General features: G+C 41.5%; 1 protein-coding gene across 1 annotated transcript; it reads left to right on the top strand.

Moving 5' to 3' along the window:
- The first annotated feature begins 1,094 nt into the window (after positions 1-1,094).
- On the top strand, positions 1,095-14,447 carry LOC134877020 (hormonally up-regulated neu tumor-associated kinase homolog). The gene is made up of 11 exons (XM_063902362.1): positions 1,095-1,583; positions 2,829-2,951; positions 3,136-3,305; positions 5,346-5,401; positions 5,501-5,639; positions 5,764-5,891; positions 10,040-10,175; positions 10,759-10,936; positions 11,044-11,121; positions 11,829-12,123; positions 12,200-14,447. Exons 1-11 carry the CDS (start codon positions 1,341-1,343, stop codon positions 12,976-12,978), a joined length of 2,325 nt encoding a protein of 774 aa, XP_063758432.1. The 5' UTR covers positions 1,095-1,340; the 3' UTR covers positions 12,979-14,447.
- The last annotated feature ends 4,103 nt before the right edge of the window (positions 14,448-18,550 follow it).

Genomic DNA, 18,550 nt, shown 5'->3' on the forward strand with positions numbered 1-18,550 from the left:
CTGCCTTTCTCAAGGGGTCCTCAGAAACCCTCTTCTATCTGTCTATCTGTTGTGGACCTTGACCTCTGACCTCTCCTGTCCAGACAAAGGATAACTACCTTACTAAGGTCAACAGTGAAGGTCTGGTGGTAAAGGTAGTATGTGAAGGAAAAAAAGCATCCTTCATTTGGGGATTTAAAAATATACAATATAGTAAAACACCTTTCCACCCCTCGTTTGCCTAATACTTTTAACTTCACCCCCACCTATATTTTTTTATAAATCTATTTTTCTGCTTGCTTGCAAAGCCATTTAACTTGGATGCAATTCCAAATTGGAAAGAAAAGTTCAACATTTTGGGAAATATGCTTTTATCTAGAAGCTCACAAATTAACATGTTGTGTTTTGTTTTAATTAATCCTCAAATAACTGTTTGTAAAAACTACAAGTTGTCCCTAACTTGTTTGAGCCACAAATTGTTAGGTTTGGACATAACCGGGCTAGCTGTTTCCAGTCTTTGTGCTAAGCTAACGGCTGCTGGCTGTAGCTTCATATTAAGTGTGCAGATACAGGAGTTGTTTCAATGTTCTTATCTGACCCTCGGCCATATAGCAAAACTATGTTTTTCGTAAGATGAATATACACATGCAAAAGGAAAAAATAAACAAAATCATCAGGAAAATAATATTCTTTTGTCCACATTTTAAAGTTTTAAAGTCTTCATGTTCTGGACACTTATCCCTCTCCCCGGTCCTTCTCACAACTGAGTGCATCATACAACGTCCCTGATCTGTGCTCACAGTGGAGAAAAATGTGTCAGTGCGAAACTGAATAATAAAGTCTATTTTAAATAAGAAGCCCAAGTAAGTGAAGGGTTTGAATAGTTACTGTGTAACTGTGAGTATCTGTGTGTACCTTTAGTGTTTGCAAAGGGGGGGGGGGGTAATTATGGTGTAGAATGTCTTCCTCATCACTGGAGCTGACCTGAGAACACAACAGTTAATCATCCACTAACAGGCAGTGGGAGAGGGAGAGAGATCCAGTGTTGCATTCAACAAAGTTAGACTGAAAGAGAAAGAGACACCTTCATTCGTTAAAAGGTAAGATAACCGAAGAGGAAGAGACAAGTCTTCATCAGACAGTTGGACTGAAGGATATACTAACCAGAGAGTGGAAGGACAGAAAACCTGCGTCCGAGGACAGGCACCTGCTTCTGACGAGGGATTATTTTAGCAGTGCTATCTCTTCTTCAATCAACCAGTGTGTGTGTTAGTATGTGTATTCTTTGTGGGCCATCCTGTTTTTGGATTTGAACGTGTTTGCTTGAGAGGGGGCCACATGGGGTCCTGGCCCTGTACGGGATGCCAGCTGCAGCGTTAAAGCCCACCCCGGAGGACATGGTGGCAGAAGGAGGGGGCGAAGCGTCCCAGTGGGAAGTCTCGGGGCCGGGCTGGGAGCGGCTGCCCTCCCTGAAGGTCCCGAGGGAGCTGCTGCGGAGCTTCCCCCACTCCAAACGGGTGGGATCCTACCTGGTGGGGAAAATGATCAACAAGGGGTCATTTGCCAAAGTGATGGAGGGGCTTCACATCGGCACGGGGGAAAAGGTCTGTGCTTTCTCCTCCCTGAGTGAGAGAATTAGAGTGAGGAGACGTGTGTCAGACCAGAGGGAGAACCAGATCACACACAATGTTTTGATGAAATGGTTAAAACTTGTAACTGATTATTAAACTCGCTTGTGTCTGTAGAAGGCAGTGGCCTATTATTATTCTTGTTATGTGTACAACACATAGTAATTACTTTTACATACACAGGAACAAAATGTTTGCTCAGCAGAGCTAAGGACGTTTCAAAGTGGAACTGTTTCTGCTCAATATATCTGGACTTCTGTTAAACATAAGGGCTAGTAGATGCAGCAAAAACTGATGCAACTTGTTTAGACAAAATAAACATAGTAATGCCCTGAATATGTCCAAGTTCCCAAAAATAAAAAGGGACTACATCCATGCAAATGTTTTTACTTTGTTTTAAATGATTTATCTATTTGATGTTGTGGCAGTAAACTGGAAATATATGGACATGCACTTATTGTCAAATGGAGGCAGGTTATGTCCGTGCATGATTAAATGTGTGTGTAACTTTCCTTCACCGGTCTCCGAGTCCCTGAACCCGACTTATATGTACATGACCTGGTTGCCATAGTAATGACCAAACTCATCTCTGGGGGTATTTGTTCCTCTTAACCCTCGTTACCCTCTCGGATACAAGAGCTGTGGAGGTGAAGATAACAAACAAAGTAGACCTTAGAATCATTACAAATTATATTTCAAATGTAAGTTAAATTATCTTGAATGGATATTGGATGAGAACACACATTGCCTAGATAACCGAAGCCTTTAAACTTGCAGTACTGAGAACAATAAATAACATCGAAGTAGACTTCCTAGGTATCTCACAATGCAATTTATTGATTACAAATGTTTTTTTTCTCAGTTACCCAGGGCACCGTTTGCTTTCAAACCTTAAAATACTATAAGCTTAGTTTTCTCCCCCGGTTCCTTATATTCATAGCTTGTTAAAAGTTGACATATATTTTAAGATTTAATTATGTTTGGAGTGATATTGGTTAATTTCATTTATAGGTTAAACTGTGACAATGGAGTGAAGGAAATGTTGGGGCCTTTTGAAAAAGTGCTCTTAAGCTACAACTACTGAAATATATGATGTAGAGGACTGTGGTTCTGTTGACAAATGAACATGTAGATTTGGAAAAAAACGTTTATTCTAAAAAAGAAGCAAAGACTGAAGAAAAAAGACAAACCTTTTGTATGTGTTCACATGTGTGTGTTCAGGTGGCCATTAAGGTGATCGACAAGAAGAAAGCGCGGCAGGACTCGTACGTGCTGAAGAACATGAAGAGAGAACCTCGGATCCATCAGATGGTCCGACATCCTCACATCGTAGTCCTGCTGGAGGTAGAAAACTCACAAATTCAGAGTTATGTTTACAGTCCTAGTAAAGTAATGATTGGGTCTTAAGCTACATTACACCTGCTTGAAAGTAGGCCAATTTAGCATGGATTACCGGTATATTATTTGTAGACCGTGTATAAATGTTATTACACATGCCACTGTAAAATATAGCTTATGTGTTTGTAAGACCCTGGAGACGGAGAACAGCTACTACATGGCCATGGAGCTGTGTGCTGGAGGAGACCTGATGGACAGGATCTGTGAGCGGAAGCGGCTGGAGGAGAGGGAGGTGCGGCGCTACACCCGTCAGATCCTCTCTGCAGTGGATCACCTGCACAAACACGGCGTCGTACACAGGTGACGGATTAACGTGACATTTTTTCGGATATACTTCTAGCTAAACTAAGTACAATGTTTTAGGAGTAGGGTATATGGCGGCAAGTTTCGGGGAAAAACGACACTGTAGAAATACACATTACTGCATATATCAGCAATTTGTGGAAGCTCCAGCGAAGGCCTTGTCATTATAACACTCCCATGCTCAATTGAAAGCATTCTTTTTTCTTTCGTAAGTTGTCAGTTTGAAGTCTGATGTTTATGAGCTGTCCCTGATTAGCATGTATACTGTTATTTTAGTATAGACAAGGCTATTTTTGATACTAAAAACAAAATAACCCTCGAGATTTCAACCCCAGTTTCGACATTAGTAAACCTCTATCTTAGTTTGAGCAGAAGCGAGTAACTATTGAGATGGCAAGATGTTACTATTTGTCCTATGCATGTTACATCTATGTGGGTAAGGAGATGCTGTCTGGGTCGGATTTGAATGAAGCCAAAAAGTGGTATCAATCTACTCCTCTTAGATGTGTCAGTAAGCAAATAAGTTCACTACTGAAAATGTTCAACTTTTCCTAAAGTAACTTGCAATCATCCTACTTTAAGTCGAAACTTTGCCTACATTTAAAATATTTGAGTCTTATCTAGGCTGCATCATTTTCCCATCATCATTGAAATGGCGTTAATTCAACGTGAAGCTGGTAGCGCGCACACACACACACACACAGTCGTTTGCAGGGCATTAACAGCCAACAAGAAGGAAACGCTGCTAGGAAGGCAGCACATGGCACAGTGCAGTGTGGGAGCTGAAAGTATTATTTTAGTGACATTTTAGTATGTGTAGGTACAAGAGACCCAATGCTCACACACACGCACAAACATCCACACGCTAACATAGTCACAGTGCAAACACACACACACACACACACACACACACACACACACACACACACACACACACACACACACACACACACACACACACACACACACACACACACACACACACACACACACACACACACACACACACACACTCCGCTCAGTGCTTGTGCTTTGGTTTAGGACTTTGGCTCCTCTGAAGGTGGGAATGTGATTACCAGGCAATGACCTCATCATCCTGCGCCGGCGCCATGATTCACACATCATCACAACATCATGGACTTCCTCTCTAATGAAGTCCCCTAACGATGGCGCTCCCGATCCTTCAATCACACCTCTCTCTGTCACACACACATGCTCATACACACACTGTTGCGCTCACATTCTCCACCACAGAGATGATTAAACTGGAAATAAATGGAAAATTTGCACTTAAATGCACCTCCTACCACCCACATCCAGTAGGTTTACCGCATACATTTTCTCCTTTATGACAATGTCTGCTTTCGCCCTTTTCCCTCTTTCTTCCTCCGTCTGTCTTTGAACTCTATTCGGGTTGTGTGAGCTGTGTTTTCTGGATTTTTGCGGGACCCGGAGTGTCTGTTGGTTAGATGAGGGCAGATGAAAGGAACATGGCTGATTCCCAGGCTGTGTTTTATAGGGGATCTCTCTCTCCTAACCGCAGATTTTCATTTAGCTCGGTAGTTTCAGAGCTGGCGGTGCGACTGGCGGCGGGGCTGGGGTCCTTTTAGGGGAGTGAGGCAACTTTCCCAGGTGAACGAAGAGATATTACTGTGGTAGGGAAGGGCTAGGAAGTCAAGAAGAGCGTTGAGTAGAGTTGAGGAGTCCAAAACAAATGAAACCCCCAAATTAACTGTTCATCCTAAGCTCTACCCAAACTTTATTTAGCTTGAGATTTCCTTTCCCTCAATGGGTCCGGTCTGGTCCCAACTCATCTTAGAGTCGATAAATACGCAGAAATCTTTACTAAGGCCAAACACACACTGCCAGGGTTCTTAAATTGCACAACCACATACATAGTGTCTGTATTTTTGAGTACTTTAAGGGAAAGAAAACCTTAAAAATTCCTGTAGGATTAAGGACGGAGCTCATGAAAATACTGCAGTGAACCACAGTTTTCCTTTGTGCCTAAACAGCTCTTTCTCTTTGCTTCTGCAGAGATTTAAAGATTGAAAACTTCCTGCTGGACGAACATAACAACATAAAGATCGTTGGTATGTGGACTGATGTACTGATGCAAAGTGTTGGACATATAAGCATGGTCGTGTCTTAGCTATCTAGTGCATCTGTTAAAATGATGATGTTTCACACAGACTTTGGCCTGAGTAATTCTCTGAAGGCTGAATCCCTTTCTCTGGAGCTCCTCAACACGCAGTGTGGAAGTCCTGCCTATGCGGCCCCTGAACTTCTGGCTCACAGGAAGTATGGACCCAAAGTGGACGTCTGGTCCGTGTAAGTGATAAAGTCTTGTGTGTAAGATGGCTTGCTTTCAAGTGTAGATGTTTGAGAGGAATGCATTTCAGTGTAAGCATCTTGTAAACGTGTCTTTGTTTCCTCACATTTTTCTCGTGTGCAGTGGTGTGAGTATGTTTGCCATGCTGACCGGGACTCTGCCCTTCACTGTGGAGCCTTTCAACATCAAGCAGCTGCACCAGAAGATGGTCAACGGAGAGATCAGCAGCATCCCCAGTGACGTCAGCAAAGGTAACACCACACTGTATATACCCCAAGTCTTTCTGTTTGCAAATGTAAAACAGTGGGTAAAGGACATTGTTATTGTTTTCTATTTTAATTATTAGAATTATTAATATTGTTAGTCAAAAATATATATATTTGAGGTGATTATATTCAGAAAAAAAACTCTTTTAAAAAAAAAGTTTAAAGTCTCTGAGAATAAAGTGGTACATTTAAAAGAAAGATTTTACAAATATATGACCATCTGAGAGTTTCATTAGCATTTATGACTTAATAATTTAACAGAGCATTCAAACAATTTTTCTCATTTATATTTTTTCAATATCTTTTTCAACTCATTGTATTGATATCATAGCTAGTGAATTAAATTGGCTAACTATAATTAAAATCTCAAATTTCCAGAATGACATTATTCAAAACTAAACTATAGAGAAGTCATTTTAAATTTGGACACGGTCATAATGTGGTTAAATTAGCAAAAATATATTATCCTAATTTCGAAGACTAAATGAGACATGTTATTTAAGCTGATTGGATTTCCATTTGGACATGTCTCACTCCGTTACACGGTCAGCACTTGAGCTTTTGTAAATGGCTCTTTGCGAACATTAAACTGGGATGCAGTTTTCTCTCCAGACACCACAGACCTGTCATGACATGGAGAATCGGAGGAAAAACTGTTTCAGTTATTTCTCCCTTCTTCCATTTGGCCTGAGTGTCTCTGTTTCTCTGTCCCTGCCACACATAGTCACTCCATTACACTGTGTCATGGCGCCATGTCACCGCAAACAAACATAGCTCCTGTTGCTGTGGGGAAAACCAGGGCGGCTCTAAAGCTCTGAAACTGTGAAAAGATCGGATTAGATGCTGCATCATTGCCATGGGACGGGATCTCAGACATCGACATTACTTTCAGACTTCATCCTGCCTCTGAATTAAGTTGTTGTATTTTATTCTTTCATTGCTCTGCTTCCCTTTTACATTATCATTGTCCCATTGCCCATTTAGAACTATTTTTGTTAGTTTTTGAAAATGTTTCCTTTTTCTTTTTACTTTTCATGATGTCATATTAGTTTTTTTTAAAATGATTTTCTTCAATGAGTTTTCTTTAAAAGTTTTGTTTTTAGATTTGTATCAATGCAGACCAACTAAGTGTTTTCAGGAACTATTAAACCCAGTTCTAGAAGAAAAAAAACAAGTCCTTCCTTAGATTCTATCAGTTCAAACAAACTGAGTTGAAAAAAACGGAGACAGCTGATTGTAGCAAAGTGAAGGGAGCCGTCTTGGCTTATGAACAGTATATCAGTGAATGAGGCAATCAACCTGCGCCTCTGAAAACAGTGGAGTTTATCAGGAATCCCCATCTTGAGTCAAACTACCAGCGTCGCTTGGCTGTCACAGGACAGCTCCATGTCCCAGGCTGACAGCTTGAATTGAATGTACTCAAGGGAAATCCTACCTTTCTGTTGTCTCTGATACAGTGAGGTGAGGTGACAGAGTGACATTAATCTGAAACATTGGCTCTTTCAGTCAGGTAGATCCCTTCTGGCCAAGCTGGAATAGTACAAACTTAAATATGTGTGAATGAAATCCCAAATGCAAGATTGGTGGTCTGATCCTAAACTCTAACAATCTGGAGGCAAAATTGCCCTTAAGCCAACCAAGACTCTGCCCATGAGCAGGACACATGGGCGTAAGTGAGTTGAATATAATGGGGAAGCACTCCAGTAAGCACAAGCTATTACAGGCAGTTGTTGACCATCAGGAATTTGAGCTTAAAATATGGTAAATGCTCACAACCTGTACTCACTAGGGTGCATCAAAAAACACAATTCTTGGATTTTGATATGGCTGGGTGCTAGAAGTGTTCCAACATATGTAGAAACAACACATGCAAAATACCTCTCCAATACATGATGATTTAGGGGTGCCACCGCACATCTCTTTTTGTTGGATAAAGTGGTAAACAGTGCTCAATGGTCGCCATGGAGATCTGAGGTTAACAAGACTGCAGTTCAAGAAAACTGAGGTGATCTTTCTGTTTTTGTGTTGGGTATGTATTATTACACATTACTACCATATCTGTAGTTGTGTCTTTGTATACTTAAGTCATATTTATAGGTATTTTGTGCTCATTACATCTAGCTAACGTTAGCTAGCAACAGTTTGCTAACCACAGTTAGCTATCTATGTTAGCTAACCTATTAAGCTTAACTTCAACAGTAGCAGCTATTCTCGAGTGAATTATGTCATATTCAGAGTATTGATGTCTCATGTTTATTGAGAGTAGCATTGTAGTTGTTACAGTAAATTAACATTTTAAGTATATTTGCGAGCACAGCTAGCTACTCTGGTAGTAACGGTAAGTTAGGGTAAGAGTCCATTAAGCCCACCAAAATCTAAGTTTAGCTATTTTTCCTAGATATAGACATAATTTGTAATTGAAACAATTTGTTATATGGCAAGATTTACCTCTCATTTGAAGATTTACTATTTATTTTCATTCTCAGGCACTGCACAACACAACCCACCCCAGGATCCAGCTCTCCTAAGATGCTGCCCTCACCAACTGGTCCCTGCCAGACTAGCAGTCGCAGCCTGGTCTTTGGTCTGGGCCCCAGCATCACCAGTGAGGATGGCATCATCACCGGCGCCAAACTGCCAACTGGTCGTAAGATCTTACGCTGCATGCTTGCCAAGAAACCTGGTGCAAACGGAGCGTTGTCGCAGTTCGAGGCAGCCAAGGTTGTCCTGGAGCAGGTGCGGCCATTTTACAAGAAAGCCAACATCCCAATGGTGAGCTACAAGCGTGCCTGCCACAAGATGGTAGACTTAGTCAATGCTAACAACAAGCTGCGGAAAATCTCCCAGGCCAAGCGCTCCAGTGAGACTACAGCGAAACAATTGGAGGAAATGGAGTGCAGACATGATGCCACATTTCCTCTGTGGCCTCCAAATGTTGAAAAGCTGATTGATAACCCAGAAGACCTAGCTTTCTTGGCCAGCATGAAGACCGACAGAGTGGCCACATTTGGTGTATTGGACAAAAAGCTGCAGCTCAAGGTGAAGCGGCGAGAGGAGCGTCAAGCTGCTGCAGCAGCCAGGCAGTCCCGCTGTGAAAAGGAGCTGGAGGAGATGACGGCAATGTCCAGCTTGGTGTCGGAGAGTGATGAGGAGCCAGAGGAGGATACTAACAGACTAAGCAATTAAGTTTGAAGTTTAGTTAGTGTCAGCTCTTACCATTAGGCCCTGTAGTTGCCAGTGAGTTAGCCACCAGAGAGGGTTTGTTCTTTTAAGTGTGTCAGTATCGCCCCTTGTGTTTAACAATAAAGTCAATTACACTTTATATGTGTGTCCAACATCCATCACTGCTGCACAAAACTCAGTGTAAGGCCACGTGAACATGTCCCATTGACCTCCATTCATTTTGTCTATAGGACAAATGAATGGAGAATCTTGAAAGTTGAATTCTGAGAAATGCCTAAGTTGCCCAAAGGGCAAACAAACAACTTTTACTTTGGTAAACCTATAGAACATGTTACTGTATAAAAGTTCACTGTACTCAACATTTCCAGGTCAACCTTTTGGCAATTAGACTAAAAATTGCACATTTTTCGAAATTTCACAAAAGTTCATGTCTTAGGTGGCACCCCTAAATCTCAATGGAATTCCTCACAACTTTGCAAAAGTAAGTTTTATGTTAATTGAAACAACATGCAATGCCAGCTAGATTGATATTTTGAAATTTAAATTTCCCATTCAAATTTGATGCACCCTAGTGCTCACTGGTAAACTTTTTAATTACGTGATCATTTATGCTAGTTTGTGTTCATTAGAATCTGTAATTAAACCTGTTGAATTTAAGTAAACCTACTTTGAGCTTTGTTTCTGTTCTCCACAACTTGTTTATGCTGGACAGGGCGGCATGTATCCCTTTTTAAATTACAAACATAATCTAAAAGTGAACCATAACAGCAAGCGTTGAAGGCTGGAGGCTAAAAATCTCTGTAAACCTACAGGGAACTGTAAATCAAACAATTTAAATTGGAATCTCATTTTCCAGGGAACTGGGAACCAAACCAAATGTTGAAATTGCTCAAGTTGAAATCCTGAAAATTTGGTAAACAAACAATACACTGCTTTATCTTCATCTTCAGGTGCGGTGGCGTTTGTGTTGTCTCTCCTCGAGCCAGACCCAGCGAAGAGACCAAGTATCAGAGCTGCGATGGAGGAGAGATGGATCAACGAGGGATACGCGAAGAAACCACTACACACACTCACTCATAAAAACAGGTAGACTTCTACTCTGTGACAACAAACTTACCTTTTTATATTCTAAATCTATATCCTATTTTTCTAAACCCATCCAAATATTAGGAAATAGGTAATGTTCGACTTTTATTTTCTTGAAAAGAAGTATGTTAATCCCTTCTTTACTCTCCGATTTGCTTTAGTATGTCTCTTTGTAACATGAGAGCAAAGTGAGACTGTTCTGCAGCAAACATTACAATGTGGGAAAAAAGAACAGAGGGAAATCACTGCGAGTTTTCTAACAAAATGAACGTTTTTGTGGTCAGTAGAGTAACAGCTTTGTGTGTTATAGCACGACTAAAATGCTTTTATCACTTTACGCAGTGTGGAAATGCAATCATGTATGGCTCCTCTTGGCAATAACACATCTTCTTAAATCCACATGAATGAAGGGCTGCTCTGTTCTGCTCACAGTTGAACATCGTCAAACCAAATCCTTCAGTTACTGCTCGTACTTTTCATAACCAACAAACCCTTAATGATTATCACATTTCTCTCTCTGCTTCACTCCTCACATTTGATGTTTGTTTCTGTTTTTCCATCCCCCTCTCTTGTTTTTCCCCAGGTTGGGTCCAGAGGATCTTAACTCCTCTGTGCTGGGATACATGACGGACACGCTGGGCTACTCCCTCTCCGAAATCATACACACACTCACCATCAACAGACCCTCCGCCATCATGGCCTCCTACCACCTGCTGCTCAGCAAGCTCAGCAGGAGCCAGAAGGGAACAAAGGCCAGCAAGGTTTTTATTTATTTACTATATATGCACAAACCTACATTACATAATAAGAAAGATACAACCACTCTCATCTTGTGAAGTTTTAACAGCTTAAAGTGATTGATTGGCAGAAACTTGAAAACAATGACTGGAGTCTTCCCAGCAAGAACACATGGAGAGAGAGGCATAACGCTGACTCAAAGACTCAGGTAATCTCATTGAAATATTTATACAGGGATCATTTATAGATATATATTGATGTGATATTATTCTATTAAACGATAAGGATTTTCTTGTCAACAAGTACACTGAAACTGAGGATAAGTTGTAGTAAAAAAAAAAACTAAAATAAATATAGATTGTAAAAGATTAAAAAAAAAAAAACTAGAGCATACCGAGCCAAAAGTTAAAATGTATTTTATGTTTGTTTTGAATAGAGATGTAATAAGTCCTACACTCAATAACTTCTGTTGCATTCATATTTCATTTGATCAAAGAAAAATCCTTAAAATAGCTAGACTTGTGGAATTTCAAAAAAAATGTACCTCAAACAGAAGGAAATGATACATTATTTTGAGACTATTTACAGCTGCGGAATTCTTATATTTAAGTCAGTATTTACTGGAGATATATAAAGGACTGAAAATATACTACAGCTCCCATGTCCATGGTAGTGAGCAACCTATTACAATGGTCTAAATCAGTCACGTCTTTTTTATTACAGATAAACTTAGATGTAACAATACAATATCAAAATCAAATACCATCAGCATTCAAATCAAATACCCAATTGAAGATCAAATAAACTCTGAATATTCTGCTGTAGATGGAAGAATAGAAATGTTGCATTAGAGTCAGGCAACTTTGTGTCAAAATGCTCTTGGGGCTCTTAACAACTAATCACTTCCTGTTTTAGAATGAACAGACCCATGAGAAAAGCTCAAAGCAGTCCAGCCGGCCTTTGAAAGCCCAACAGACGACAGAGTATCAGATGAGCAGGAAGAGGCCAGAGGACCTGCATAGAAAGGACCGCCGAGAGGACACAGAAAACCGTCCCCCTTCCCCATCCCTACCCCAGCTTCCTCACTCTATCTCCCCCCCCTCAATACCCCTTCGCCTTCCCTCCCCTGCCCCCCTGTGCACAGAGGACGGGACCACCGATGAGGATATCGCTATCAGTTTAGACACGAGAGAGATGCTGTTTCCTGAAGGTACAGTTTGATAGAATAGCAGCAACACCTATCGTGGTTCAGTGTGTGACATGCTGTATCTGTTTGTTTGTTCCAGTGTCTGTGTTCGGGGACAGGGAACTCGTCCATCTTTCTCCTCCTAAAACCTCTGCATCGCAACTCTGTGAATCCGCCCCTTGCCAAGTCCCTTTACTGGCTGAGCCAATCAGAGATGGCAGCACATCGAGGCCGATTCGACACACACACCTGCTCAGGACAACTCAATCGGACGGGGCGGCAGACCCTGGGTCAGACTGCTTCCACGACAATCGCCACCAGGACGACCACTCCCATCACCTGAGCATCAGCGAGCGTCTGGAGAAGCTGCAGACATTTTATTCCACAGACAAGAACGGCATCTCTCCCAGGATGCTCCTGGAGGCGGACGCACGCACCACAAAGACAGACAATGACCAACTGGGTACCATGGAGACGACATCCATGTCTACATCGGCCCACCTGCCCCGCCTGCGCAACGTTGGGCTGAAAGATGGACGAGGCAGAAAGATGACATGGGTAGGGTTGACCCGCCCCGGACCCCCAGGACTCCTGGTGAACGGGTCCAAACCTCCCGCCTTCCCCTCACAGAGACAACATACTTTGGTTATTAAGAGCCTCAGGCAGGACAGGGGCAAGAGAAAAGATCTGTCAGCAGCAGCAGGAGGCGCAGGGGACAGAGGGCCGGCAGTAGGAGGGCTGAACGGAGCCAAGAGGAACTCAGTTCAGTTACGATCCTCTCTCCAGCGGCGGGTGGCAGACCTGAACCTGCCACTGCTTCCTGCTGCTCTTCAGGGGAAGACGGATAGGAAGAACCAGCTGAACAGCATGGACTACTGAGACAGACATGTGATAGGAAGGCAGTGATAGTGGCCAGAAAGAAGAGAAGATAGTCCTGAGGTTAGTGACACATTTAGAAAACAGATTAGAAATGCTGGCCTGTGTCGAAATAGTAGCAACATAAAGATGAAGGAAAGAAAAGATGGGTAGAGGTAGGGTAGCAGGAATAGACACTGGTGTAAACGGCAGCTACAAAGATATGATAAAGCTGAATTCTTCACTGTTCCATTCATGCCTTGCTCACTAACAGAACTCCCCACCAAACATACCACATACAGTATGAGTATTTTATACGCTGCAGTGCCAAAATATTCCACTTTCACTTTTAATTAATATAACCTTTGTTTAAAAGGCTTTGGTCTAGCCTTTTGGTCTAAACTATTTCATGTTCAATGTAAACATATGGATCTATTTGTATTACTGTTCATAAACCCATTTTTGTACTGACATTGAAAGTCAAAGTAAAAAAAGTGTCAATTCTAATGTAACCTTTTATATGTTTTCATTGCAGGTTTTTTTCAAAGTTCCTGCAAGTTGAAAATAGGGGTTTGTTTACTTTCTCTACCTAATGTGCTCAACTGGGATATCAACTTCCTCACTATATGACCAAACATTGGATATTTGAAGGATCACCAGACTACAAATGTTCATTTAAGGCTCCATTACCTCAAACAATGCATATTAATCAACAGTTTGTGTTGAGTGTGAGTGCAAGCTAACATTCAACTGCAGTGATTTGTTCATATGTTCTTTCACGAATGACATAACTAGAACAAACTGCCAGGACGCCACTCAAAGAGCACAGACCTCCACCAGGACCGTTTCCATGAGTGAAAAACAATGTGTGTGTCCTCTCCCTGATTCAAATCTGCTCAAACATTCAAAGGTTTCTTCTTTGGCCAATGCTTTACCCTTCCAACAAGTTAATGAAAATCAGACCAATAAGCCGAAAGAAAGCAAACATTCTCAGCGAGTCCTGTCTGACTAACTAATCATAGCATCTATAATGTATTAATGTCTTTGTGGTCAGGGAAATTCATTGGCAGCTTTTTAAAAATGAGACAGCCGGCGAGCTGATCATGGATCAAATACTTTGATTCAGAGGAATGTAAAACATTTCTAATGTTCCTGAGTAGATAGAACTAATCAGGATTTTATTAGTATTACCAAATCTCTTTTTTTGGATGACTCGTGTTTTGCGGTGTGGACAAGAACCAAAATGGCTTTTGTCAAATCATGGCAGTTCCCTACACTTGGAAATACATTTTTAAATGTTTCATTAAATTATATTTCTTTTTAATGACATTGTTTTTACTTTTTCAGGCCAACTACAGTACAACACAAGTTTGAAGTTCCACCTTTTAGTTTTTGATGTGATTTGCCACACCCCTGCTAAGCTGATTTAAACTTGAACAATCTTTTCCCCAAAATCTGTGACAAGTATCTTGACCCTCACACGCCTTCTGCCTCTGCATTCTCCTTTCTCTGGATCATTAATATTCTGATGTGCTGCAGAGAGGTGGAGGAATCTGGTTGCTGCTTCCCGACGCTCTTCGAGAGTACTAAAAATTGAGTATATGTTACCTGATACTCTGTGTGTGTGTGTGTGTGTGTGTGTGTGTGTGTGTGTGTGTGTGTGTGTGTGTGTGTGTGTGTGTGTGTGTGTGTGTGTGTGTGTGTGTGTGTGTGTGTGTGTGTGTGTGTGTGTGTGTGTGTGTGTGTGTGTGTGTGTGTGTGTGTGTGTGTGTGTGTGTGTGTGTGTGTGTTGGGTATGGCCCATGTTCTGCGTCTGCCCAATGAGGACAGATTGAACCCACTGAGGTGGATACATCCCCCACTCCAGTTACCTTTCTAGCTACTTAACGGTGATATGAACCAGTAAGCTCTGATACTGTATCAGACACACGCATTCACACTGCTCAGTGGCAGTACACTAAACAAGAATGGCTGGTTAATGGATAACTACCCCAATACAAAGGCTCTTGTTCTTATCCAAAAACCAATTAAGGCAATCTATGTGTAATCCTGTGACATAAAACTCTTTAGAAAATAAAGGCACTAATACAGATGCAAAGGAATCACACAAAAAAAAACTAACTTTGGAGATTTTTTTGAACAACATTGCCACTACTGTTTCTAAAAAGAACATGCACATGAGAGTTGGACAAACATGGTATGGAAAAGTGATTAATAATGCATGTTGCACGTTAGGATGTATCCATGGCTGCTGAAATTGTGCGTATACTGTACATGCATGCTAGAGAACATTGTTCCGCCACCAGAGCTTGTAACAGTAACATCAAATAGACTTAAAACGTGTATCCATGGGACAACAGCTGGTCAAAGTCAACCCATAGTTTGCGAGTCATTTCTTGGAACCTGTTTTTTTAAATAAGAGTCAAGCAGGTTGAAATATATGTACAATTATATATGGTTGTGCTAGAAACAAAGAGAGGTCATACAGTTGAAGGCTAGAGACTTGAATTCCAGACAAACAAAAAGCCACAAAAAGGAAGTCCTAACAATTTAGAGTCCCTGTCACAAATGTTGAGACCTGGAAGACCTAATGTGCTTCTCTAATGCAACTATCCATGAGAAATTGTCCTTAACGGTTCAACAACTCTTTGTTTTATTTTGAGGCCATCCATTTCTGGCTTTATAGAGGAAGCAATTCACAAGGGAATCATGATTGCTGACGACACGACCGTCATCGGCCTGATCACAGACGGCGACGAGACAGCGTACAGAGAGGAGGTCAGAGCCCTGACATCTTGGTGCCAGGACAACAACCTCCATCTCAACGTCAGCAAAACAAAGGAGCTGATTGTGGACTACAGGAAGAGGCAGAGAGAAGCACACACACCCATCACCATCGACGGGACTCCTGTGGAGAGAGTCAGCAGCTTCAGGTTCCTCGGGGTAAACATCAGTGAGGACCTGACATGGACACATCACACCAGGGTCATATCCAAGACGGCTCGACAGCGGCTCTTCTTCCTCCGCAGGCTGCGGAAGTTCAACATGGACTCCAGGATACTCTGCAACTTCTACAGGTGCACCATCGAGAGTATCCTGACTGGCTGCATCACCGCCTGGTATGGCAGTTGCACCGCCCTCAACCGTAAGACTCTACAGAGGGTGGTGAAAACTGCTCAGCACATCACCAGGACGGAGTTGCCATCCATGGAGGACCTCTACACCCAGCGGTGTAGGAAGAAGGCCGGTAGGATATTAAAGGACCCCCATCACCCCAGCAACAATCTGTTCTGTCTGCTACCGTCTGGCAGACGGTACCGCAGCATCCGGACCAAGACCACCAGACTCAGAGACAGTTTTATACCACAGGCTACAGACTACTGAACTCCTGAGCTGTGTGAATGTCTACTCACATCTGTTTATAGTACACACATACATATATATATATATATATATATTATACACATCTGCCATACATATCTGTTTATAGTACACATATCTATATATTATACATATCTGCCATATACATCTGTTATACATAATATATGCATCTGTCCATACCTCCTCATTCAACAGTGTAAAGTGTTTTAATACTCTCAATGTATTCCACATATGTATATATTTCACATCCTCAAATCTGTATTGTTGATATTGTAAATATTCTTCTCTCTTTTTCACTATTTTATTTATCTTTTGCACCATGTATGTTGAGTTGTTGGAGGAGCACGCGACATAAGATTTTCATTGCCAACATATACGCTGTATCTGCTGTGCATATGACAAATAAAACCTTGAAACCTTGAAACTTGAAACCTTGATACATACTGGGTCAACTTTATCCCCATAATAATGTTTAGAATCTTGAAATCTTCAGAACCTTCTTTTGAGGCTGAAACCTGAAGCATTTTTTCTTGCACTAACTCCAAGTCTTAAATGTATTTGAAAGGGCGATTCAATAACTCATAATATTGACATCCTACCTCCACATAAACTCGGCTCACTGTCTCGAGTTTTGATTGTATAAGAGTGTAGTTGCCTTAAAGTTTAAAAGAAAGAAGCTATACAGACAGTTGTGGTCAATAGAGGGTAGTCATGCATCTGTGTGTTTAAATTGGTTTGGCATTGTTGAAGACACTAACATGCCTGGACATGTCCGCTGCTTCCTCTGATGTTTGCCATTTCGGGATTTAGTTAGTTACTTATTAGAGAGACCTGGGAACATAAGACTGTGATTGTAAATCTGCATTCTTCTTTCAAAAGTATGTGCACTTGCTGAGAGAGAAATTGTGGTCATTTATGGGAATTTGACCTCTGGACTGTTCCTTTACCCCAAACAACCAATCAACCAAAAGTACAGACATCAGCAGCAACTTTGCTAATCTAGCTAATGCTAAAGATGTTAAACTCATTGTTTTTTTTAAGTGAGCCCTCCTAAACAAAACCATAGCTGATAGTGGCGAATCACACGACACTGATTGGTCCCTTGATTTTGTGTAGAATTGACTTTATATACAAGATCGACATGCTAATAATAATGCATTCACTATTTAACATATTTACCATCTAGGTTTAGCATTATAGCATTCTAACAATTGGTAGTTAGCACTGGACACAGAGTACTGCTACTTTTTCAGGTATTTAACGGTTTTTCATCCATAAACCAAGGTATCCAACAACTTGAACTAAATAACTTCTTATTTAGGTGAAAGGTTTTGGGATTATCAAATTGAAATGAATGAATCCTGAGGAATACATGTCGACTACACTGTCTGTATAAAATATCATGGCAATCTCTCCAGTGTTTTTTAGATAATATATATGTGGATGGAGCACCAGCAAGAAAAATGAACTGAAAACTCTAGCCATAGATTAGTGTGAAAACTGAAACCTTCTTTTTGTGTGTGACCGTCATCTGATGGCCCCGTTGTTATTACAGCTTAATCCCTGTGTAAATGACTGATGAGAGATGTGTGCTTTGAGTTCACTATTTCATATTACAAATGAAGGATTAATACCCGAGACACAAGGACGAATAATGCAGCTGCGTCCAACATCAAGTTCCAGATAACATCATAATTTGACACTGATTTGAATGCCGCTAATAATGATACTGATATGGAACATGCATACTGCTGGTCACCTGGAGGCCACCGGGGTTACAGGTGCAGTGGTTATGTAAGGATATGGATGGTGTTACTCCATTAGCACTTCAATAGTCTTGGGTGTCTCTGGGATAATCGCCGGGCCCATCACAGTGTTTGTGTGTGTGTCAGTCTGGGCTAGCGTGTGTTCCGGCGGCTCTGGTTTCTAATGATGGTCATCCATAATTGAGTGTCAGCTCGCAGGGGAAGCAGTCCAGGGTGGCGCAGTGGTTAACGTGGCACCGGCTACCCGCCATGACGGTGTGTGTGTTTGAGTCACGGGGGTCAGCGGTGCACAAAACGTCCAGCACTGCAGAGCAGCAACCCGAGCCGAATGCTGCTTAATTGATTCCACGTCTGATTAACTGTCAGTGTAGGATCAACACCAGCTAATCCACTAAAGGACGCCCTGACCAGAGGGGCACTGTGTCTCTTTAACGTCGACACATGGGATC

Source organism: Eleginops maclovinus, chromosome 15 (genome assembly GCF_036324505.1).
Source record: "Eleginops maclovinus isolate JMC-PN-2008 ecotype Puerto Natales chromosome 15, JC_Emac_rtc_rv5, whole genome shotgun sequence".
Lineage (NCBI taxonomy): Eukaryota > Metazoa > Chordata > Actinopteri > Perciformes > Eleginopidae > Eleginops > Eleginops maclovinus.